The sequence below is a fragment of the Natator depressus genome, chromosome 10 (genome assembly GCF_965152275.1).
Source record: "Natator depressus isolate rNatDep1 chromosome 10, rNatDep2.hap1, whole genome shotgun sequence".
Taxonomy (NCBI): Eukaryota; Metazoa; Chordata; order Testudines; family Cheloniidae; genus Natator; species Natator depressus.
In genome coordinates, this window is record NC_134243.1 from 69,037,624 (window position 1) to 69,062,704 (window position 25,081).

At 44.0% G+C, this 25,081-nt stretch overlaps 1 protein-coding gene across 1 annotated transcript in view; it reads right to left on the minus strand.

Moving 5' to 3' along the window:
- Positions 1–1,794: 1,794 nt before the first annotated feature.
- ABHD2 (abhydrolase domain containing 2, acylglycerol lipase) overlaps positions 1,795–25,081 on the minus strand; it is a 58,284-nt gene continuing 34,997 nt past the window's right edge. Inside the window, exons 6-11 of the mRNA XM_074966474.1 lie at positions 18,633–18,816; positions 14,818–14,910; positions 12,797–12,907; positions 11,091–11,160; positions 9,303–9,387; positions 1,795–8,013 (exon numbers count right to left, since the gene is read on the minus strand). Of these exons, the coding sequence (XP_074822575.1) occupies positions 7,817–8,013; positions 9,303–9,387; positions 11,091–11,160; positions 12,797–12,907; positions 14,818–14,910; positions 18,633–18,816 (740 nt within the window). The 3' untranslated portion in view covers positions 1,795–7,816. The remainder of the gene's footprint in view (positions 8,014–9,302; positions 9,388–11,090; positions 11,161–12,796; positions 12,908–14,817; positions 14,911–18,632; positions 18,817–25,081) is intronic.

A 25,081-nucleotide genomic window follows, 5' to 3' on the forward strand; every position in this document is an offset into this window, starting at 1 on the left:
GAGGAAGGAAAGTAATAGTTTAGAACAGAATTGCGGCATCTGTGGATCTGATACTTATTTTGAAGACTGTCTGAAGTGTTCCACTTCACAGCAATTCACACATGCTAAGGAGACACAGGATTCTACCCTACTCCAAAGCACTTGGCTCCACTCTCCACATCTCATTATTTAATGGTGGATTTCCAAAGAGCCCTTATCAGGCTACGGATACCATCTTGAGCAAGATGTAACCCCTTTCAGAAAAGCCCCTAACTTTACACCATTTCATGGGCAGAGGGTATTGCTGTTGGGTCTCCCAATGCAAAGGAAAACGAATTCAGGGGAGATGAACCCATTAATAAAGAGCAACTTTTACATACACAGCTACCACACAAAGACCTGAACTCAGAAAGTCCTTTATTTTATTTTTTTTTTTTAAGTAAAGAAATTCAATTGAATCAAAGATAACAAAATTACATTGTTTTGCAATGACCTCAATTAACATCACACAGAATAAAGAACAAAAAAAATTAACACACAAGAAAAAAAAATCAAGGACACATTTTATAATTTTTTAAAAGGTGAATGTCAGCAGATATAGAAAAATTGCATTGCTAGTTGCAAATCTTCTCCCCAGGAGCTGGCAGCTCCCGAGAATCTGACTCAGAACCTGGCAGCGGGGGCAGGTCTCAGTATACAAACGCAACCTTTTCTGGGCAGCATTTAAAGTTAAAAGGATCAGGAATGTGGAAGTGATGATTCCAGAGAATCTATTCGGAAGCAAAATTTCCCATCTTTTTTTTTTTTTTTTTTTTCCCGGTTGAACAGCAAGAGTTCAAAGACATCAAGAAAGTTACACTCAACCCACTCCACTAAGGCAGCTGCATTGGCAGAAATCAAAGAGTGCACAGGTACAGATCTGGCTTCCTGAAGGGAATACCCCCCTCTGCTTGGGGACACCTGGGAGAAAGGGAAAGGGCTTTTCTTGAAAAATTGTGCTTTCTTAATGAACAGAAACACAGGTTTGTAGTGAACCAACATCTGGGGCTAAAGACAAATCGCTGAACAGCTGTTTTGGGAGAACGTCACTTGGACTTAATAGTCATTTTTGAACTAAATCTGGCTCATCAGCCATATTTCTTAGGACTCCCAGTTGGCAGCTGCCACCAGAAGGTTTAGCACTCTGGTAAAACATGCTGCTACTGATCACTCTGATATGATGTGCTGTCTCCTCTGATCGTAGCTGTGTTCTCTGCATGACAAGACATGCACTGCAAAAGCTTGCCAGTCACATAAAAGCAACTGCTGTATATGCCCCTACTTATACAGCCAACTATGGGACTCAAGAAACCTGGATGCTCCCCAAGAGGGTTAGAACTAACCAGGCTGCTTGAAGTTAGCAGTGAGAGGAGAAAACAAGCCTACGCACAGAGGAAGCAGAGTGGGACTCTTCTTGAAGGAGCCCTGTTCGGAAAAGGTTGTCTCCTCTTACAGCCCCAGTGTGGTAAATGCTGCCCTTTAATACAGTGATTGTGCCCTTGGATTTAACCAACAAACAAATTTTTAAAAGGATTCAAATGTTCAAATGAACTACAGTACAGTTCTTGATAACCCAACCCTTCCAACCCAACCCAGATGATTAACAACCAATAATTTGATCTCCGCTCTGGTGCCAGCATGCCTCAGCCCCCTCAGCCAAAAGAAGAAAACAAGTCCAGATAGAGACAGAGTGGACACAGCAGCAGGAGCATGTCTTGCAGAAGAGGGGGCATGGATCCCAGCATCAGTCAAGGCACCCCTTCGTAGGCTCTTTGGTGTACCCTAACCTCTGTTCTGAATAGCCTTTTGAAAAAAAAGAACTCCTACCAAGAGCAATTTGCTTTCTGCCTAGAATTTGGACCCCTGCAGTAAACATGGCTATTCTGAGTCACTATGGCTACTGCATGCCACCCAAACACACAGACCTGCCAATGGAAGGACACATGGTGTCTGACTCGAGACAGAAGCAATGCACACATACACCTTCCGATTGGTTAATGTCACAGGCAGGGTCCCTTTCTAAGCTTCTTGTAAAGGAGATTTACAACCACCAATAAACCCCAGATAGGCACAACATTTCCAGGAGGTTCCTTGTATTGCTCCCCAGTGACCAGTGTCACTACATTTGGCAATAAACCCTCCAAATGCCACTCCTGATGTATCGGATAAGGAGACAGCCCATCTCCGGCTGTACACTACAGAGCCAACAAGCTAGTGGACGGAGGAAACTAGCTCATTAGAACATGGGATCTTTTGGATTTTAGAAAGGAAACAAGTTTACATTTTAGTCAATAACTGTGAGAGTCAGTCCCCACTTCTATAGGCAGAAGTCAGTTGTAAAATAATCTACTGCTTATTTAGTTATAATTTTAAGCCTTAAGACATACACTATAGGTAGTTTTAGGCTGCCCAAACCCAAGGTTCTTTCTTAGCTCTGTACACACCTGTCATTCAGTGACATTTCACCCATAGACAGGCTGATTTTAGCTTTGACTCCAAAGAAGGAAAGTCGGGTGTTTGCTTTCTGCATGAGAACAGTGACAAGCAGCAGAACTGCAGCTATGTGTTACCGAAAGATGCAGCTATGTTGAGAAAGAAGTGGCAGGAACGAGGGGCAAGGCACTAGGTGTCTGAAGGGTTGTCCTCTACGAAGCTTGACAGAACTAGGGTGGATGAAGAAAAAGTAGCTGGCTAAAGTCAAGTTCTGAGAGACATCAGTACTCTATGTTTTAACAATGCTCACAATCCAAAACAAATACTTCTTGAAAAACAAGAATCAGTGTCAAGAAGTGCCGAGGAGGAGACTGCGGAGACTTTCAGGTGCCTTCACAATGCAACTGCAACAGGTTCAGACTCATCTGGAAATCCTGTCAACTGCTTCAAAAGGAGAATATTAGAAACTGGCTATTAAAGATTCTGGGAGGTCTGATGTAAAGATGACAAGTTCCTCAATCTCTAGTCTTAGAACAGGTCCCAGCTGCTCACCTGCAAAGTTCAAATCTCTGCAGACACCCTGGTAGCAGTGGAAGGAAGACTGGACCAGTATAATCGTTCAGGGAGAATTGGTTGCAACCTGACTAGGAGAGACCCTTTCTGGTGATTTGCTTTTAAGTGCCAATGATATCCAATGATGGGGTGCATAAATTTATGGTACTAAGTGCTAGATAGCTGAGCCCTAGTGAATTTTATTCCATTCTACCGCCATTCCTCAATCTGAAACCATCAGTACGGAAAATCCACTTGTTAACTCCCATCTCACACAGCAGATCTAAACAGAAGAGCTGCACTGTTCCATTTGCATTATCAGGCTATTTCAGGATGTATTCAGAGGCTTACACTTTGGACGCTTGCTATGGCTAGTGTGGTTGTTTTGGAAGGCGCTTGTTGTGGAACAGAAAAAGTCTCTATAGGCCTGGAATGCACACTCATGACTTCCACCTCTAAAAGGTAAGAGCTCAAACCTGACCTCGGTCATATGGTATTATGAAGATGATCTCAACAAGGTCCCTGGCACGCATATGCCCACATCACACTATCACTGCTAGCATAGTGCGTGGGGGACAGCAAATTAGGACTGATGTACAATGGCAGACCCTCTTATGGCAGTGTGCACTGTCTCCTCCAGATATAGGGTTTAATACAGAAGTCCCCTCTCCAGAAGCCTTAATACAGTCATATGTTGTGCAGATTTTTAGCTAGAGGGAAGGCAGAAGAAATGATCTGCAAGATATGGCTTCCAGTCAGACTGGGAAGCTCTTAAAATTTTACATCACTGGTCCCTGGTCCATGCATTCAAAGCCACAGCAAGTTACACTGGCAAAGGAGTTTTTATTAAACATTTCTAGCTACAAAAATCTTGTTAGGGTGAACTTAAGTCTCAAAACTCAAATGAGACCCTTAAAGCCCATGGCAAAAGCCTTAAGCAACTCCTTCCCTTTCTCCCAAAACTAGAGTAGCTAACTTCCACACCTCCTAACATTTATCATACCCCAGACACAAGCACAACTGCTTCAAGTGCTTTAGAGAATACAGATGGCTCACCTGAAGGTGCAAGAACTCTTGTGACAACAGTGCCAAGTCTTAGGTCCATTTCCATCCCCCATCCTGAGCGACTGTGCCAGAATGTCGGGGATGCTAAGTGCTCCTGAAGTCTCAGACTAAGGGTAGTGCATCTACGTATGGACAGATAGAGAAGCAGTGGAAAAGTAAGTGTTATGGAAATCTCTATAGGGAGCAGGACAGGGAAGAGTTCTTGCCTGGTGCTACCTCTGAAGAGGAATGGATGCTGATCATGAACAGTTTCCTTAAGTCTTAGAGCTCTTCCACAGTAGCATCCCGTCTAACCCTGGGAGGGGCTTTACTTTCTACAGAAATGTGGTGTCTCTCTTTTGGAATCACTGCAGTTAGGATGAGCTCACAAAGAAAGAGGGGATGGCAAAGTTCAGCTGCCAACAATGGTGAAAGAAAGAACTGGAATTTTCCCAGTGAAATCTGCTCCTTTGGGCTTCTCCAACAGCAGAATCTCTGCCTGTCTGCCTGCCCAGTTTGACTGGACAAGCAGCAACTCCCATTGGCTTGGGAATTCCCCCAGATGCTCTTTTCATTGGGGGAAGAGTTATGTTTAGTACTCAGCAAGAACAGAAGTCACTGACTGACTGGTCATCTGCCACAATAAGATCAATTAGTTACAGTAGACTCTCTCTCTGTGTTTGAAGAGATGAAGACAACACCATTCTTCCTCACGCCTTAGGAAACAGAAGACCAAAATGCCATCATCTTACTAACAGCATGGAGCAAAGCCTTTCTAAGTCAAAGCCTCCCTCACTGAATCCAAGGAGACAGAGCTCCCCTTCACGCAGGTTCTACAACACTTAGGTGTATGGTAATGGAATCCCTGAGCTCAGCAGCTAAAGAGCTGCCAAAGACATTGAACACCCAAAACAAGCCTCTCCAAAGCAACGATCCCTTTGATTTCTGTCAGAAAATGGTTACAAGTCACTATTGGGGAAGGAAGCCTTCAGCACTTACTTTCAGAGAACTGACACTCTGCAAACAACTCGTTTACAGAAAAGTTGGAAGAGTTACATAACTGGGCTTAGTTTAGCACTGCTGAAAACTCAGGGCTCAGCTACACTGGAAAGGGGTAGAGTTCATAATTTTATTAGAGAAAACAATTTAGGTTATTTTTGTTTAAAAAGCAACTATCTGGGAAACAGCAAAAACATTTCTTGCTTCAAATACATCAACATGTAACCTGGGTTTTGCCTGCTCTTTGAAGCCTCAACAGTTTGATGGGTGCTAAGGATGACTTCTGTTCCCCTGGGAGTGATGACAACTCCTACTTGCAGCTAAGCTGGGTTTAGAGGAATGAATGCACCTGGTGATCTGTAGAGGGAACTCCTTACTGAGGGAAGGGCAGTCTGGTCTCTTGGCTAGCCAGTGACCTACGAACAGCAACTGCAGAGCTGGCTATAGAGTTTAAGCACTTCTGAAGTTCAAACCCATTGTAGATAAAGAGCCACATCCCTACACATTTATATCATGTATCTATGTCAGTGTGTATAAATAAGAGTGGCTTACATTCAACTTCTAAAAGAGCGAGAGATGGTATAAATAATTCATAGGACATAATTTAGAACAACAGCTACTTCAGCGAGGACAGAGCCAAAGTTGGAATGCCCTGTATGATTATTCTGGTGATTTGTGGATGAGTTATGGACAAGAGGATTAGCCCAAAGATAGACACAAACACCAACCAAGGATGCCCTTGCTAACTGATGCCCTGAAACATCCTTTCAGCCAGCCACAAGAGCGGCCAAATCTTGCCATGACTTTGCTTGGTCATTTCTTCTACTTCTACAACAGCAGAACCTGAATTCTCTCTCTAAACAAGACAATGCACGGGTTACCACAGTTTGTTAAAACAGGCCAAGGCAGCTGGCCTAAGGCAAACCGAAGGAGTGTGTTTCCTGATATGATAATGCACCTTTGCTACAGTAGTTAATTATTGCTTTATTAAACAAAAATCTCTCCAATCTACTGAAATTCAGAGATCGTGTGGCCCAGGAAGCTTATTCCACTAGTGTTACAGGACTGAAATTCAGCAGGGTGTTTTTACCCTTAAGCTTCAACTAAAGTGCCTAGAACGCAAAACCAGGGCTAAAGCAATAAAGTGCTAATTGGTGTGGGAAGTGTGACAGGAACAGAGATGAAGTAAATGGATGATGAAAGGAGTTACAAGGACGGAGTAATGAGATGATGATATTGAAGGAATTGAAAGTAAAGCAAAGTTTGACCACAAAGTTCCACTGTCTCAACAGACTGTTTCTATTTTTATATTAAGGTCCTTGATTGTCATGGGGGAGCTTTTCTTCTAGGGTGTTTATCTTAAAAGAGCCCTCTGGGCAACAGTACAGTATCAGCCCCTAGATGAGGGAGGTATGCAAGTGACTTTCAAATTGCCACACTTCACCTTGTGCATTAACTGAAGTTGAAGTTGATCTTGGATATCCTGGGTGGGGAAAAGACTTAATGAGCCAGAAGGGCTCTAATGCCCAGCTGGACATAGACAGCCTTACCAGATCCTAATAACTATGGAGGCAGTTAGTCATACAGAGATAAACATTTAAGCTATGCAGGGCTAGAGACATCCAGTTCCCGTCAACTCCTAGGCAAGTCATGTGGCTGAAAAACAAAACCATTCATTGCTTTGAAAGTTCAGGGGAGAGATTTTGGAACATTCTACCCTGGCACATACAAGAAGGGGAGAGAAGAAGCAAGAATTGATATTGACATGTCCTCCCCCCCCCGCACCCCGACACTTCTTAAGAAAGGGTGTATTAATTCTCTGTGAAATACTCTCACAAATTGGATATACCCCATAGATTGATAATCAGTGGTTCCAATGCATTTACCAGAACCCATTTCAAAAAGGCCTGGGTTAAAACACAAAAAAATACAGTGATAAAATAAAACTCTTTACATTAAAAAAAGGCAAGTATCACAAGAAGGCTATCTGTTTTGTCTTGGTGTGAGAGCGTTTACATAGCAGGAAATCCAACAGAATGACCAATGTGAAATCCATCTATACACAGAGGCCCAGCAGAAAAGAAATGCAGAAGTATCAGAATGCACCGCCACCCTTGAGACAGCTGAAGCTCTGACAAGTTGCTCAGTGTTTTCTAACCCAGCTGAATCCTGGTATGGGCACTGCCAGAAAAGGCAAGAGGTCCTTGTCAGATGAGTGACAAGTAGAGCTTCAGCCTTGCACCAAGGGTTTCACCCTTTCTGCAAGCCACATCCAAGGGGCTTACAGACTGAACTGCTGGTTTCTATTGATTGATACAGGGTTCTCCCAGTGTTAGGAGAGATATGACCAGACAGGAGGAACTAAACTCCCAGCACAACTCATCCACAGCTAAACAAGTTCTGCAACTCCGTGAAGAGTCTTGACCAGTGGAAGAATAACCTGATGGTCAGCAGTACTGGAACTTCTACTTTCTAAGTAGGCCATCATATTAGTATGAGAATCCTGCAGCAAGCCCTAACCAGCAACCCAAAGCAGCAAGCCAGTTCTTCAAATGCAGCAGTGCACTGCAAACCCAAAAGGAGACACAAATATGCTCAAAACCAGTTATTACCCTCTGTTGTAGCTCCTTTTCAGAAGGAAACATTGTGGCCAAACCCCAGTCCCAGGATGTCACAAAGAGGATGGAAACCTGAAACAGCAGGTGAGGGAATTCAGAGTTCCAGAAGAGGGAAATATAGTGAAGCAAATCGGAGAGAGTCTTTGAGGCAGTTACTCCTGGCCAGACGCTGCTTGCTCTGTATCTGAGCACTGAGACTTATTCCTCTCCCACTGGCAGATGGCATTTGTGTACTGCACTACAAGCTTATCCATCCAAGTGAGGGGTTCAGGAAAGAGTACAGCCCCCTCAAAAAAGCCTAGGTGGCCTCCATGCAGTGGTAGCACAAACATGACATTCTCCTGTTTTTCTGCAAGGTTAAAAGAGAAAGAGCATGAGATTTCAGAAGCCAACTGCAAAAACTAAACAGCAGAACTCTGCAACATCCCAGACAATGGTACCCACTGTGATGTGTTAGGGTGTGTCTGTGCTCCATCTGGGCAGTGGATGCTTTGCAAGCACACACACTTGCTTCACAGCAGAGGAACGCAAGCTTTTTGCTGACAAGAGCCACAACGGATTTGAATTAATTGAACATATTACAGCAGCCCTCCCATTTCATATAGCTGGGAAGTTCATGGAGACAAGTACCAGCCTGCAGTGCTCTCAATACCAGCAAACCGCTTCAGCTGAGATAAAGCACTGCAGGCTGGGACTGATGTGCAACCCATAAAGTCCAGCAGTCCCAACCTGCAGTGCTCCATTTTGACTTAGGCATGTTGCAGGCTGGTACCTATAGGCTCCATGGGCTGCACAATTCCATACGAAAAGGGCTTTAGGCCACACTGCAGAACTCTGGCTGCACTTCAGCCGGCTGCTGCTTCATGGCATAATTCATTCAGGGCACCACTTATGACTAGGTTTTCTCCTTATAGCTTTTGGTGCTGGAACAAGAAGCCCTGCTGTTCTCCTTTGGGACATGTGCTCTGTTCAACAGTGAGACATGAACTAGCTCTTTCTTTTCCATTCCAAGGCTTTGAAGGGTCATTTGCCTTCTTCATGGCCAAGGAACAGCAACTAGATCTCTTGGGATCTCTCATTCCAAGTCTCATTGGGACCCCAGCAACAGATGGAGGGAGATCGCACAGCCACAAAGCAGGACACTTTCACTGTGCTACACTTGCTGCCCCAGGTGATGGTTAATTTTAGCCCTGAACAGTTAGACACCATCATAGGAACTATTAGCAAAGCCTTCTGGGTTTTGCCCTGTTGCTTTACTGATTCTGTGTGGGGAGCCAAGATGTGAGGAAGCAGTTCACTGCAAAGCAGAGACTATTTAATCTAAAGCTAAACCATTTCCAATTTTGCTTCCTGATATTAACACCAGTGAGGTAGCAAGAACGTGCATTTCTTGGGAAAACAATCTGATAGTTCCCTTGGGCTACACAGCCAGCTGAACAGTGTTTAGTTAGGTTCTACCAAAATAAAATTGGGAATCTCCTCAGTGAATCGTGGTTTAAAAAGCAGTTTAGATTGCACAGTACACATCCACCAGATTATGGTAGTCTGCAGTCAGACCTTGCTATACATGTTAATTCACAATGTGATGAAGGGGGAATCCAAAAGCAATAGTCAATTTTGGCAATGCATTCAACTCACCTGACAGAGCTCTTGGGATCGATAACAGACTGTCATGTACCAGAGGGTCATCAGCAGCATTAACCAGCATGAGGGGAACATAGATCTGCACCATGAAAGAAGGAAAAGGAAACAAATGGAGAACCAGTGAGTTATAGATTCCTGGTTTGAACTCAATTCTCTTAACAACAAAAGGCATCTACTCACAACCCGCCTATGAATCCACAACTGAGTGCCACATCTTGTGATGAACCTACACCTGCAGCAACAATCAGGAATGTAACAACACACACAATCAAAATGATGCCAGGTGGACTGTCACTGCTGGGCTGCTCTGCAGTATTTGGTATGGTTCAACTGAACTGCCTAAAGGACAAGCTGGGTATGACAGGGCAATCACCAGTAACACCCTGCCAACAGAGCAGTTCCAGACAGTGACACTGGGTAGTTTCTTTACGACTGGTACTCGGGATCCATATGGTATTCCGCACACATCTAATGTGGCCAATACCTGAGAGCATTTGCATTCTCCTTTTGGAAGGGAGAATCTAAGCTATCACTGCCAGGCAGATGGTCATCAAATGTACATTTGTCTCTGGCTTCCGAAGGGGACATACAGCACCCAAGGGAATGCACTGCTGAAACCCGAGACGGGACAATCACAAACCGGCAGTGACAGAATAATAGTAAAACTTCAGTTGTGCTTGTTGGTTTGGGCAAGAGATATGAAGAATGTAATTTCCCTAGGCTCCCTGCAGTCATTGATGAGAGATGCTTAAGCAGGCCAGAGCGGCATGCAGCCCAAGCATGGTCTTTGATAAGAGGCTGACATCAGAGGATCAGATGTCAGCCATGATCATGATAGGATTCTGCCATCATAAAAAAATATTGCCAAACTGAGCACTTTCCTCTGACACCCTTTCCTGGTAACTATCACCCCCTTGCCTTTGGGACAGAGGTTGGACTACAACATGCTCTTTGTATAAGGCTACAGAAAGAACCTCACCCAATGCCTGAAGCTGGAGTAACTGAGTAGTTGCCAAGGGCTAGCTGAGAGGATTCAGTCTCTTACTCCACACATTCAGTGCAACAGGCAACTAATGGAGAAACTTACTTTTGGATATTTGAAGCCCTAATGCTTTACTGAGCTCTGGTAGCCTATTCACCTTTATCTTTTGATCCAGCGGCTCTTAAGGGGGATAACTAGTACATTTCCCAGCTTTGCCTCCGCAGCCCTGGGTCTGTGCAATGTCTGATCATCTGACCGGAGAGGCAGTGTCTGAGCCTCTTTCCGAAGTGGAATGATTTATTTTAAATGTTTCTGGAATTGCATAGATCAGAGTGATACTAATTTGATATCTTTAGGAGGGCTTAACTCTAGGTTTGGCTTTGTGCTCAGAACACTACGTTGCTACCACCAATACAGAATTCTACGCTGAGGGGCTCACAATTTGGCTTCATGTAATATAAGCTAGGAGGCCTGAATTTGCGGTAAAACAGATGCCTCTTGGTTTCCAAGACAGCCTTTGGTTTGAGGGGAGCATCAGTGAAGTCCCAGATGAAGATCAGGGCTAGGATTCTCAAAGAAGCTTAAAGGAGTTGGGCACTTAACTCACTGAATGTCAACGGGATTTTGGTGCTTAACTCTCATTAGATTCCTTAGAACTCCAAGCCCTGACACACTGTATACCTTGTGGAGTAATGAGATATGACATCTAGGTACCAGTGATGCAGAAACCAATGAACATTCCTCTTCATTCCCAAGAGCAAAATGAAAGCATAACAACCACCTCCACCGTGGTAGCTCACCCTGTGTAAGTAATGCAGACAACTCTCCTTTTCATAATATTCTTTCAGGGAACTGTAACCATGAAACTTCCTGAGGAAAAAACAACAAAGAACTGTAAGGCAAGAACACGTACTCTCAGTATTGAGCAACTGCCATTTTTGAACTAGTCCACTTCATCGGCAGAAGCCATGAGCTGCCCAATGTGACCTCCTTCCAGTGGTTTAATAGAAACCATCTGTTCAGGCCCATCTCAGTGTAAATTCCCAACGTCAACACAGCGCAACAGATGAAATGCTGCATTCTCTTCTGCCAAAGAGTTCTTCGCAAGAGCATGACCAGTGGGGGGAGGCAGCACAGAACCTGCCAACTTAGTGAACAGTTCCCCAAAGTACTGAGAGAGAGCAGAGCAAGTGCGGCACAGTAGCAAGCCAGAGGCATGACAGATGGCAAATTAAACACCATTAACTTGTGTCTGTTGAGCAGGACATGGATGAGAAAGCCTAGCCACACCTAGGGTCTTGCAAAGCATCCTTCCTGGTTATCTGCAATCTTGACAGAGAGAGGACTGGAGGAGTGATTAAGGTTGGTTACGTTAACAACCCCCTTTTAGTAGGCCTACTCAAAACACCTTGCTGGATCTCATCTTCAGCTACTTATGAACCCTTAAAAGGCAACTGCTGAAGGGCCCATCCTAGGAGCTGAAACTCATGGCAGTTATAAGACTTCTGAAGAAAGTAAATACTCATTTTTCTGCTGGAGTCCAATTTAGTCCCACTACCTCCTTCTCACTTCATAAAAGCCACGGCTAAGCTGCAAGCCCCAACTAGGGAGACCTGCTCCTTCCCTGCCGCATTCCAGAAAGACTACAGGGTAGTAGGATCTCTGTGACCTCACTTCCTGCTGGGCACATAGGACAGGAATCCCCTTCGCTTGGGAGCAGCTTACAAAGCCCAGGTCTCCCCAGGAGCAGCGGAGGGAAACACCTTCAGTCCCTTAGCAGCTCTGCTGGCTTTACCACCTGTTGGCTTTGGGTGATTATTTTGTGGCTACAGTGTTCGCAGGTGGATGCCAGTGGCTGGTCTTAAGGGAGACTCTGGAGAAGGAGAATACGAAGCCATTGGAAAATAGACTGAATTAGTGCTAGAATACTTAAAAAGCAAGAGGCAAGAAAAGGCTGGTGTTTAATATTAAACAATAAAAGCGAAGAGCTGAAGTCACCTCTATTAATGCAGCAAGGTTTAAAATAAGCCAACCATAAGCTTTGCTAAAATGAGTACAGGCAGGTGGTAAAGGTAGGAGGTGTATGTGTGTTTTAAATGCACAATCGAAGGTAACACAAGGGTTAAATATAATTTGGTAGGAGCCAGCATGGGCCTACCACCTCCCCAACCACTTTATGGCTCAGGCCCCACCGGTTTTCATCCTTCTAGATTCTTTTAGGCAGGGAGGGTCTTCCTGGGTGTTGTACTGCACCCAGGAAAATGGGACTCTGACCCTGACTGCAGCTTTGGATGCTTGATTCTTACAAAAGAAAGTAGCAGAGAGCTTGTCAAACGCTGGATCAGAAGCTGGCAAAGACTGGGGGGTTAGTCAACATTTTAACAAAGTTGCTCATGGTAGCAAATTTCAGGAGCTTTCTACCCACCTAGCAGCAAGTAAGTAAGTAATAGGGCAACATCAGTGAAAATTAGAAAAGATGGGCTATAGAGAATGCTTCCCGTCATACCTCATGATGGTGTCATCAATCTGCATGAGGGATGTTGCTGTGTAGAGTCTGCTCAGGTCTGAGTCGACCAGGGTTTGGGGCTGCTTAACGCTATCTCCAAACAGGACTTGCCTGAAACACACAGCAGCAGAAAATACAGTAATCACACAAAAGCAGCTAGGCCCTGTTCTGCTCAGACAACCCACAGAAGCTTGCATCTGCCATTGCTGATACGAGCAAATGAGGACTATATCCCCCATCCATGAGGATTTACTTATGAATGAGCATAGCTTGTTAGTTTTGGCCTGACTGCACAGGGAGGTAAGTTGAGAACTTAACGGCCCTCTCCGGGACAAAGATGCTTTTCTGCTACATGGAAGAACTGCATTTGAGAGACGCATAAAGAGAGGACTTTTCAAAGCATATCCAGGGACTAGGGGTGTTTGGAGCAAAGGCTTTTTCAGTTAAAGGCAGAGTCCTTTGGCTTCTTACCAAAGACGTGGGTGGCTCTGGTAACAGCGCTAGAGATCATGGGTGTAGCACCTCTTTCCCCATCTGGTACTATTGCCTCACCAGTGTGGAGACAATGTTAGTTCATACAGAGAAAGTGATTTGGGACATTACCTTAACAGAAAGCTATTCACTGAGGACATTGTCCTAGTCAGAGATTACACCCAAGAGAGGACGTGTTATTTCACAAGAGCAAAACTCTACCCTGGCAAGTCGGAAACATATAGACCCCAGAACAAAAAAGACTGCAAGCTGTAGATAGCAGGAGGCTTGCAGGATTTCTACCCCCTTTAAGAGGCAGCTGTAGGGTGGAGATGGAGTTTGTTTTGGGGACTTGCCTAGAGCATAAGAGATCCATTATGGAAGCAAAATATTTTGATAACAAAACCTCCTTTAAGCCTGCAACAGGTTTCTCCTGGTTACAATACTGAGTACCCACTTAATGGGGAGATTTTTACAGCCCTTCATATATTTTGAGTTTTGTCAAGTTGTCAAAATATTTGGCTATCCCCACACACTGTACACACAGATAAGAGTTTCCTTCCCTCCAGAAAGATTCTCCACACTGCATGGAACATGACAGTTTTCCTTACAAGATTTCAACTCTGCCAACTGAAATGGGCATGAATAAATTAGCTTTTTTTAATTTTCTCCCACTTCCCAAGTGTCTCTGGGCATCTTAAATAAGCCAAGGAGATACCTACATATGAAGGCAACATGTCCCAATCAGTATCCAAAGCAGTTTTGGCTGCGGTAGTGGGCCAGGGGGGAAACGAACATGAATTTGAGTGGGCTACCAGTAAGAGTTAGTCATTCAATCTGACCTATTGCTCACCCACAGTAAAGGCATGGGAGTAAGGAGAGCACATAGGTTTCAGCAATACGTGGGAGCATTCCTTCTAGCTGTGCATTTTTAGGTTTTGTAACTCAGGCTATTGCGTTTGATAGGGCAACACCCCTATGCTATGACTCCTAAGCTAATATCAAGAGCAATCCTACCTCTCTGCTCAAGTATGTGGCAGAGCACAACAGAGAGGTGCTCCCTCACGTCCTTGAGCATAAGGTGGTCTCTGGCTGAAAGGGAAACACATGCAAAATACCTTGGCAGCCAGACACCAGCTGTGTATCTAGCAGGGAAGGAAAGCTGCTGGCAAATACAGACCAACACTGCACTTCTCATTTTGCATTTGCTCAGTCAATGAGCTTCCTTGGAAGGCAGAAATAAGCAGCCAGGCTCAGGAGATATGAAAAGGACCCCTCCCACACACACTATATGGGAGCCTATACTGACAGGCAGGACAAAGAATGAATGAGATGGTGGGGCAAGCTTCCCTTCCCATTTCGTTCGCAAAAATCCTCCCATTCTAGGAAGCTGAAATTTATTCATAGATTTCTAGGTATGGATTCGCTCTAATTTAAATTTTATCCTTTGGATGATCCCCTATGGAACTGCACATTAATTCAGTGCTGCTATTGCAGCTGAAGCTGGCTGGCCCACGTAAATATTCAGAGCAGACACCCTACTACTGTACCTGTGAGAGAGGATGATTTTCTTCATGTTGTCTGCCATGAGGAAGTTATAAAACCTCCGACACTGATCCCACTGCATGAAGGTTTCCTGTGCCCTAAACACAAGCATAAGTCAGCAAATCAAAGCAGGTAGCAACTGTGTAAATCTTGGTGGAACAGAGCAATAAACCAGTCTCCAGGCCACTATAACAAGGTGTTATGTAAATAGGCTTTCCCACCAAAGGCTTAATCTCTGATAGGAATTGGCTTAATCTCCGATGGAAGAATTTGGTAAATGTCAGAAGAGATGTTTACACAGACTCACTAGGCAACAGCTAGTCACCTACTATACCATCACTGAAGCGTCCTGCATCTCAGGGCAGCTTTAGACATTGATGTGAAGAGGTTTAAAGGGACACTCAACTTAAGTCAGACTTTGCATTTAGCCAATCTACCTACCTTGTAACAACCATGACATATGAAGAGTACGCAGGAAAGAGATTTAATGTTTCACTATTTTGTTAGGTACTGCATTTCATAGTACTTTATGCACTGTCAAGTTTGGATGTTTCCTCTGTAGATCAGTTTTGCTTGTTTGTGCAGCTCTTCTGCACTGCAACAAGGTTGTGAAGCGTTTAAAACAGGAAGTCCACCTCCACAACCCCCAAAAATTGGCTGGAGGACACAGGGATAAATGAAGTACCTGAAACGGCTACATTCTGAACTGGTGTCCCTGTAACTGTACTGACTGGTCAGAACTCCATTTCATAGCTTACTAAATTAACATATTGCCAGTCACACAGAATTATTAACGTCAGCCAAACTATGTGAGCTCTTCCGGAACCAAATGTTTCCCTTTGCTACGCAAAGGTCATAAGCGGGTTATTTCTATTACTGTGAACCCTGTTACAGAGTAATGAAGAAATACACAGTCCCTCTTATTTACTTAGCAATCCAAGAATGGTTGGGGTGAGGTTCAATATGGACTACTTCAGGAGTTTAAACATTAACACCATGGGAACTAACAGAACAGAGGGATTTATCAGGACTTCCCAGGTTCAAGCCAAAGGCTATAAAATCCCTAGCAGACAGTGAGTTAATGAATAAGCTACATTTGTTCATGGCACAATACACACCAGGGCTTAATGCAAGAATGGGATTTAGCCTCAAGACTTCCTTATCTCCATGTCTAGCCAGGATATATCTGCCATATACTTGTGGAAAAAGAGACAACATTTCATTGGAAAGCTCTTTGCAGGCAACTCAATCTTTAATGTCATTTAAATCCAGGTTAATTGTTAGAGCTATCACACTTTTCCATAGTTGCTGCTTTGGACAGCAGGCCTTATGCTATAAAGAGCCTGAGCAGAGAGCAAAATGAAACAATTTCCTGTATTTAATGATCTGTGCAGGTTTCATGGGCATGGGAATGCCACAGCCTACAGTTCACACTGAATGTCACATTCCACATGGTCAAGAAGCAAGGCCACGTTGTCGAGAGCAAACTCAACAGCAGAACCAAGCCTACACAGATATCAGAGATTTCATAATAGAGAAGCATGTCACCTTTTAGCCTTAGGGGTTGAATTCCCCCATGTAAGTTAACTGATGAAAAAAAGGCCTTTATCTACTTTCCTCTCTGCAGCCTCTTCTCACTGTTGAAACCCTGGAGAGCCTGCCCTGCAGCACCCAACATCTGAATGGCTTTCCCAACAGATCCCAAATCTCCTTTACCTTGTCTTACCTCGGTCTCTCTCTACTATCAACCAACTGCCTTAGAATTTGTCTTAGAGACAGTACAACAAAAGAAAGGGATCTCCATCTAGACTGACCAGCCATCTATACCATGAGTACTCAGGGCTTACATACAGACTTGATGTAAGAGGCCAATTAGGTCAGGTCTGGGGGAGAGTAATGCTTAGCAGTTACGACTGGAGGCGTTTTGCACCCTCCCATACCCACATACTGTTCACTAGTGACTGAAATGGTCTATGGACATGTGTCCCAATACAAACACACACCCTACCTTCCTTCTAAGGGAGTTTTCTTAATAGCCTTCTTTCAACCAGCTATTTGGCTAATGAACATTTAAAAACAGCAAGGGAGGTTAGGTAGGGAGACTTATTTGAAAAGCCCTCTTGCCAAAAGAACAGTAATGCACAGAAGTTCTGTAAATGAAGATTTGCTAAAACAAACTCGGCCACCAGAGGGAGTCACAAGCTCAACAAGCAGCTAGTTTTCTGCATTGCAAGGAGCACTCGAGGAAACAGATGTTACTTCACACTGAAACAAGTCAGAGTCCAATATCATGCTAACAGGTCCTGTCGTAGACTGCCAATCTGCCAGAGCTTCAGGGGAATATTACTAACACCAGCACACAGGGAACAGAGCTACTCTGAGCAGGCGTTTTGGCTTCAAGTATGGAAATTTAGCATGCATTTTAATAGACAAAAAAAGGAAGGACTAGAGCCCAAAACAGCACTTGCAAGCCCTTTATACAGCCAGCCTCCACAGCTATGCTGCTGCAGCCACAGTAAACCAAGAACACTGATCTTCTGGTCTCGAACCCACACAACACTCCAGACATCTCCCTAGCACACTGAAATCCTTTCTGACTAGGAAGCGGGTAAACATTCATAGGAGGCCCCACACTTTCTTAGGACTCACACCAGGTATGACCTGAAGTCTGAGAGTATACGAATTGGTCATTTGTTTAAATTGCTGTATTCCAGCTTTGGGCAATGTTTTAATACTGTTAAAAAGCTTCTGCAGCCCAAGGTTAAAAACAGGGGTTTAACTGCATGAGCACTCTTCCCTAAACTTGGTTGAATACTGAGGTAACTATTTCCTAACCAAAACCAGCATTATTATGCATGCAGTCAGAGCATCTAAAAGTGCTCTATAGTGTTTAGAATTCAGCTATCAAATAAATCCCTTAGTTTCAGGTATTTGTAGTGAACCCAAAGTATCAAGGTTCCTTGGCCAGGCTGAAGTTCTCTTTGCTATGCTGATCCTTTAGTGTAGGGAACGGTCATTTTTGCAGCAGCAAGATCACTGTTGCTTCTCCTCCTCCCGCCGAGATGGAGACAGAGTCAGTAATTATTCGTCTTACTGTGTGGCAATAGAAATCTTACCAGCTTCCAGAGAACACTGCATTACTAGAGGAGTTCTGTACTAGAAGGCCATGGTAACTGGCACAGAGGGCAAGAGTCAGTTCTGGCAGTCTTTGTGGGGCCAGGAATCACTAAGCAAATGTGAGTTTAGTGTTCTCTCCAGTGGAGCGGCTCTGACCAGCAAAATTGACTCTTGCCCAGTGCTTGCTTCCCAATTATGAGACAAACACTGAATGGTCACGGAGATGCCATTTTAGCCCATAACTTTGTGCTGTCATTCACCGTCACCTACTCTCAGTCTAAACTTGGGCTTGTAGTACATTACTATTAACACCAGATGGAGCTCTTAAAGCTTCCATTTGGAAGACCACATCTTGTTTTGCCAGTCTGACTAAATCACAGATTAAAGCCAGAAGGGACCATTATGAATCCCAAGATACTTGCTGCTCCTACTGGTCAGGCTAGTCAGAAATGTTGTTGCTTGTGAACCTGGAGTCTCCTCAATAAACAAACATACAGCCCAAGCCATCTGGCTCATGGGTCACTCCAGGAGAGACTGGAAGGCGGGGAGGTCATGTCTCTCTCCACAGAAGGTAAAGGCAGCATTTAGTGAGTCCAGAGTATATCACCCATAGAGGTCAGGGTGATGCATGCTGGCAGGGCAGGGAGCAGCTTGTGTCCCAGCTGCCAGCACTGTACTTCCACAGGAACCCGTGTGGACTTACCTTAGCGCGCTGTATCCTTGGCAAACACTGACGCAGCACAGCACTCTCTCCTGGTTGGCCTGGGTCTCTCCTAGGTACTTGCACACAATGTTGCCACCTAGGCTGAAGCCCACCACAACCAGCTGGGTCAGAGGGAAGGTCTTCTTGATGTAGTTAACCATGGCTCCAAATTCCCAGGTGCAACCTGTGAGAAAGGCCAAGTTCAAAGTAATGTTTTAAACTGAGTGCTAGACCCCTCTCCAGCTTTCAAGCAGCTACAGCAAGTATACTAGAAGTTTGTGTGCCTTCCAACACTGGTTTCAGAAGAGAAACTCTCCAGAGGGTAGAGGAATCCTGGTTACCACAAGCTCAGTTATGCTGCTGGTCAGAGACTTCACTACTTCTTTAGAAGTAATGTGCACGACTGTACCAGAGAGCAGCTGGGTGGAGCATCCTTGCAACACACATGCTGGGGAACATACAATACTTTAGCACACTATCGTATGAGGGTGCAACTGTCCACCTAGATTCATGCCAAAGTGCAGGGCATGGAGGCCAACATGTCACTGTAGAAGATTTCCCATAAACAGAAACAGCCCTAGATGCTACCCATAATGCAGGGGAACAGACTAACCCCACTAGGAAACCTTTCAGCACAAAGGATCCCAAGGTCAGTTTCAGCTAGTACTGTGTTTGGAGTAGGGCATCTTGCTATACCCAGCATTTCAGAAATAGCAAGACTGAATTCATTTTGTACTTGATTAGATCTGAATGAAGGAAAGGATCATCTCCTTTCCTTCCACTGAAGATAGAGACATCACTTAGAAGATGGAAGTTACAAGCTTGTCACATAACTAAAAATCTTATGGGACTATGACCAATAACTCTGGAGTTGTACCTAACGGAGCAGATAGATTGAGTTGCTTGTTCAATATCCCAACAAGATGGGACACAAAATGGTGCTTTGATAAGAGGTGTCCTACGTCTATCCCCCCAAAAGATTTAATTTTCCTGAACTCAAGTGTATTTATCTAGAAGACGGAGCTCTCTTCGGACTCAAGCCTTAAGGTTTAGAACATACACTCGAGCTCTTGCTACAGAAAGTTCTCAGACTCATGGGCTTTAAGGTAAAAAGGGACCATCATGATCATCTAGGCTGACCTCCTGCACATTGCAGGCCACAGAGCCTGACCCACCCACTCCTCTAATAAGCCCATAATATCTGGCTGAATGACTAAAGTCTTCAAATCTTAATTTAGAGATTTCAAGTTACAGAGATCCATTTACAGTAGAACCTCAGAGTTACGAACACCTCGGGAATGGAGGTTGTTCGTAACTCTGAACAAAATGTTATGGTTGTTTTTTCAAAAGTTTACAACTGAACATTGACTAAATACAGCTTTGAAACTTTACTATGCAGAAGAAAAATGTTGCTTTCCCCCTTTTTTTAGTAGTTTACATTTAAACACAATACTGTACTGTATTTGCCTTTATTTTTTTTTTGGTCTCTGTCGCTGCCTGATTGCGTACTGCCAGTTCCCAATGAGGCGTGTGGTTGACGGGTCAGTTCGTAATTCTGGTGTTCATAACTCTGAGGTTCTACTGTATTCTAGTTCAAACCAGCAACTGACCAAAACAGAAAAAACAACCTCAGGGTCTCTGCCAATCTGACCCTGGAGGCAAATTCCTTCCCAACTCAAATATGGTGACCAGTTAGACCCTGAGCACATGGGCAAGACCCACCAGATACACACCTGGGAAAGAATTCTCTGTAGTAACTCAGGCGTCCTCCCGCTCTAGTGTCCCATCTCTGGCCATGGAGATATTTGCTAATAGTATTTATGGATGGGCCATAAGTCTTGTCCTATCCTACAGATCCAGGAATATTACTTCCCCGTTTGCTAGTTGAACAGAAGAGCTTCCAGTTTTCAGGAACAGTATCCTTTAATGATTTGTGAAGAATGGCTGCTTTAGCACTGCCACCAGAGCATACATTCCCCTTTGGATTCAGACAGGAGAGTGCCCGCAGAGAGTAGCATGTGTGCTCAAGTTCACATATGCTGCTATCCAGGAAGAATGACCTGTCCGCTGCAGTCTGGAGTGACTGTGACATCATCCTCAGCAGCTGGAGGAATCTTCAATACCAGATTAAAGAGTCTTTCAAATGCCACATTTTGATCACTAACCATCTGCCCATTCCCCACGGTCATGTCCAAATTCAAACTTCATTTAATTATTTCCAAATGGGGAGGGAGAGGCTGACTTCAACAAAGCTCAGACAACATGTGTTCTAGTCCCGATATATATATTCTACATTTGAGACACACAGTCCTTTATTTAAGGTGAAGGCTGATCTCGTGATTAACACACAGGATTGGGAGTCAGGAGACCTGCGTTTTTGTTTTGGGCTCTGCTACTCACCTGCTGTGACCACAAGTGACGACCAATATAGGCTGGATAGCACACGTGTCTAAAACTCATTAATAATGTGTTATCTGCACCATATATACTAGTATGCATTAAGCACAGTAATACAGCAGTTATATAGCCTAAACTGGCCTATATCTTTACTATAATCCTGTTCACTTATGCTACATATCCCATAACACCTTGCATTAGCCAAAGCTTGCTTTGGCTAAAGTAGATAGGAAAGCTGTCAGGATTAGGACATAGGAGTATTTTACCATAGTAACAGGTAGGGAGTTATTCTCATAGGTCAGTATTGGAATATCCCAAAGGCAGAAGACAGAATGGAGGCTGTTCGTAACTGAAAAGTTTGTAACTCTGAACAAAACCTTATGGTTGTTCTTTCAAAAGTTTACAACTGAACAGTGACTTAATACAGCTGTGAAACTTTACTATGAAGAGGAAAAATACTGCTTTCCTTTTATTTTTTTTTTTAGTAGTTTATACTTAAACACAGAACTGTACTGTATTTGCTTTTTATTTTTTTTTTGTCTCTGCTGTTGCCAGATTGTGTACTTCGAGTTCCAAATGAGGTGTGTGGTTGACTGGTCAGTTCATAACTCTGAGGTTCTACTGTGTATGATTGTTCTACCCTGGTACAAACCTAGAAGATATCTTCATGGACCAGCACCTGACATTCTAGTATCCAAAACAAAGATACAGAAAGGAACAAAACAACAAGTTAAGGAACTGGGACAAACTGATGGGCTGAATTTTAATGACTTGTAAGGAAATATGTAACTTGTAAAATCATCCTATAAATACTACCAGCTGAAATGCATAACTTTGGGAGTACACCTTCTGCATAAGGTGAATGTGGCATGAGACAGATTCCCAGAGACCATTTTCCTGTACTATATTATTATTGGCTTATAGCCATGAACTTGCCTGACATTTGTTATTTGGTTTCTTGCGTATATTTCATAACAAACCAAAGTGTCGTCAAACAATTGACTATACTATTTATCAACATTAAGCGAGTCACTTCATCTCTACCTCAGCTGCCCTATTTGTGAAATACAGCCTTTCCTTTCGCAAGCATTTTGAAAGGTGTGGCTGAAGAGTGCTAAGTATTGTTATGGGTGCCCTGTACATGGGGTGATCTCACGACAAGTACCTATGGAATGCAGAATCTGTTACAGCCTGCCTTCCTGATGCCGTTACAACAGTCACTTTTGGGTACCTGCAGTGTTGTAGCTGTGTTGGTCCCAGGGTATTAAAGAGACAAGGTAGGTGAGGTAATATCTTTCACTGGATCAACTGCTGTTGGTGAGAGAGAGAGAGAGAGACAAGCTTTCGAGCTTACATGGAGCTCTTCTTCAGGTCACTTCTGGGTATATTCAGATAGAAGTGAGCTGGGAGACATACAATGTGTTGTGCTGCCCACCTTTGGTAGAGCAAACAGATGTAGCTAGAATGGTAGTGGGAAGCCAGCACTTGGGCACTTTGCTTTAAGACTGGAATCCTTGGATAGAACCTAGAATGGGGTGTTTAGGTAAACTTGTGTTGCTCTATGGATATTCCCATCACGCCCTACTGGGATGTAGCCAGTGACCAAGACAGAGTTGATGGAGACCAAACAGCAGAAGAGCTCCTCTCCCCATTTTCTGTCTCGTCCTCCTTCACACTTTCCTCTATTTTCCCCCTGTGACAGAGACTCTTTAGACTAGTCCTACATGCCCCATTTTGAATAGATTCACTCTGAGGCAGAGCCACAGCCTGTTAGACCTTTTAATTCCTTGCAGTTTCAGGGAAGGGACATAGCTGCATGGATCTCTCTGGCTAACAGGCTCAGCACTCAGGCTAGTATTTATCACGAGCTCCCAATCCCTGCTCTCGTGGTAGCACAACTGAGCTAGAGGACAGAGAAGCTCTAACAGGAAGAAATAGCAGTCCAGGGCCTACAGTAAGTGCAGGGGTGAGCTGGCTCCTCTCCCGAATCACTGCCTAAGTGAGGCAACAGGTATTCTTCTAGCTAAAGGGTGGGCATGCAAAGGCTCAGGATCCTTATTACGAATGAGACAGAAGCTGGTAAGAACCATCAGGTCTGCCTCACTTAAAGTGCATTAGAAACAGATTGTTGTGGGCTGCTCAGGATTTAAGAGAGTTTCACCTGCCTTCATGGGGGTTTCGAGCAGCACCTCCACGTGCCCTTCTGAAACACCATTTGTTAGGGTTGTTTTTTAATCAAACAGCCAGTAATACTTCACAAATCTCAGCAGCTCCTCCTTGTACCTCTTAAAACTAGTGGAACATCTTCCTAGTTCTCCAGAGAAAGGCGGCCACTGTCAAAACCAGAATATATCAGGACATTGCATCCGTGGGCCAGGCAGTTAAAAACTGAAACCCAAACAACAAGAGGAACTGAAATCCCACACTGACTCAAGCCTCAAAATAAATGCCACACATCTGACCCAATGTAAATTCAGTAGCTGCTGTGCTTAACTGAAGAACTCCTCACTGCTCTGGGGGCCACAGCGCTATGGTTCTAACCCAAGGTCTGCCCTGCAACGGAAGTCCAAATAATTTTTATTTAAAATCCATTTATGCCAACTCTAAGGTCTCGTCTAATAATGCACTCTCCAGGGATGTGATTTCTAAAGCACACTAACATGGTGCACCATTCATTACACCACATAGACCCTGCTGGTGCACTTTTACATAGTGCTATTTGAAACTTTCAGTCCACACCAGCAGGGTCTACATGAACAAATTAATCCACATACACATTAGTGTGCTTTGTAAATCACATTTCCATAGAGTGCTTCACCCCACCTTGTAGATAAGCCCTAATACTGCTCCACTCCAATCAGCATGGTCATTTCTGACACATTATCAGGTTAGTGTTTTGACTAGCTAAGTGTACTGTAGTGCTCAGAATTTGCTAGGATTTTTAAAGAACCTGCTATTTTCAACTTGGCAAGCTTTGGGGCTGTGTCTGGTTTTAGCAGATTTAGAATACTTTGCAGTGTTAACATTCTTAATGAGCAGTTTCTCCTCAGGATGACAAATTCAGGGCTGCACTGGTTTCCTCTAGAAGAAGCTGGCAGTCAAAATAATTTCTGACCATTTGACTTGCGGGCTGCGAGCAACAGTTTCAAGTTTCTGAAGCTCAAGTAGCAACAGGTCAGGCCTGGTCTATGGGATGAATAATTCAAAAGATCCCTGATTTAAGGTTATCCTTTTCCCAAAGGATATTTTAGCTGTCACTGAATTCCTACAAGGATGCTGGCCTATTTGGCTTGTAGTCAGAGGAAAGTCTGCATTCCTGAGTTTATTAGACTTGCCTGACTCACCGTTTTGCAGGGCACTCTTTAAATGAAGTTATTTTTCTGAACCATCATGAGGAAATACTGGGCATTCCTTGCCCTTTGCACGACTATAAGAAGAAGTAAAGACCCACGTTTCTAGTGCTGCACTAGAGAATATCCCCTTGGGTCTGAGCTCAAACCCAGTGGGGTCAAGGCAAAGAGTGCCATTATCTTCAGTAAGCTTTGGATAACTCCTAGACTAGACTCCCTTTAAGGCTTCTCAGATTTGACACTAGCTGAAGATAGAACTGCATGTTTAAAGAATATGGCCTTGATTTGTAAGCCCCGCTAGGCAGAGTTGTAATGAGCCCATGTATATACACAATATACCAGCTATTTAAATGTCTTTACTATTTTCATTTCACTACATGTTCCTGCTTTTAGCCACCATTCTGACCAATCCAGGCTCAGGAGGTATTCTTAGGCCTGAAATTAGAATTGGCCTGATCACAGCCAAGATTTTCAAGAGTGATTAGTGGCTGGGAGGAGGAAGAAGCCAGGACTTGCTACCGTAAAGGGGCTTTATTTGCAGAGAGCAGGTGCTCAGCACTTATTGAAAGAAAGACTTAGGCCCTTGGAAGGACTCAAGTTGGGCTGCCAAAATTCAAGACACTCAAAGCCACTAGTCAGTTTTGAAAACCTTGGCCCACATGCAGACTCCTGGTGGGGTGTTTAGACACTGCAATACTCTAG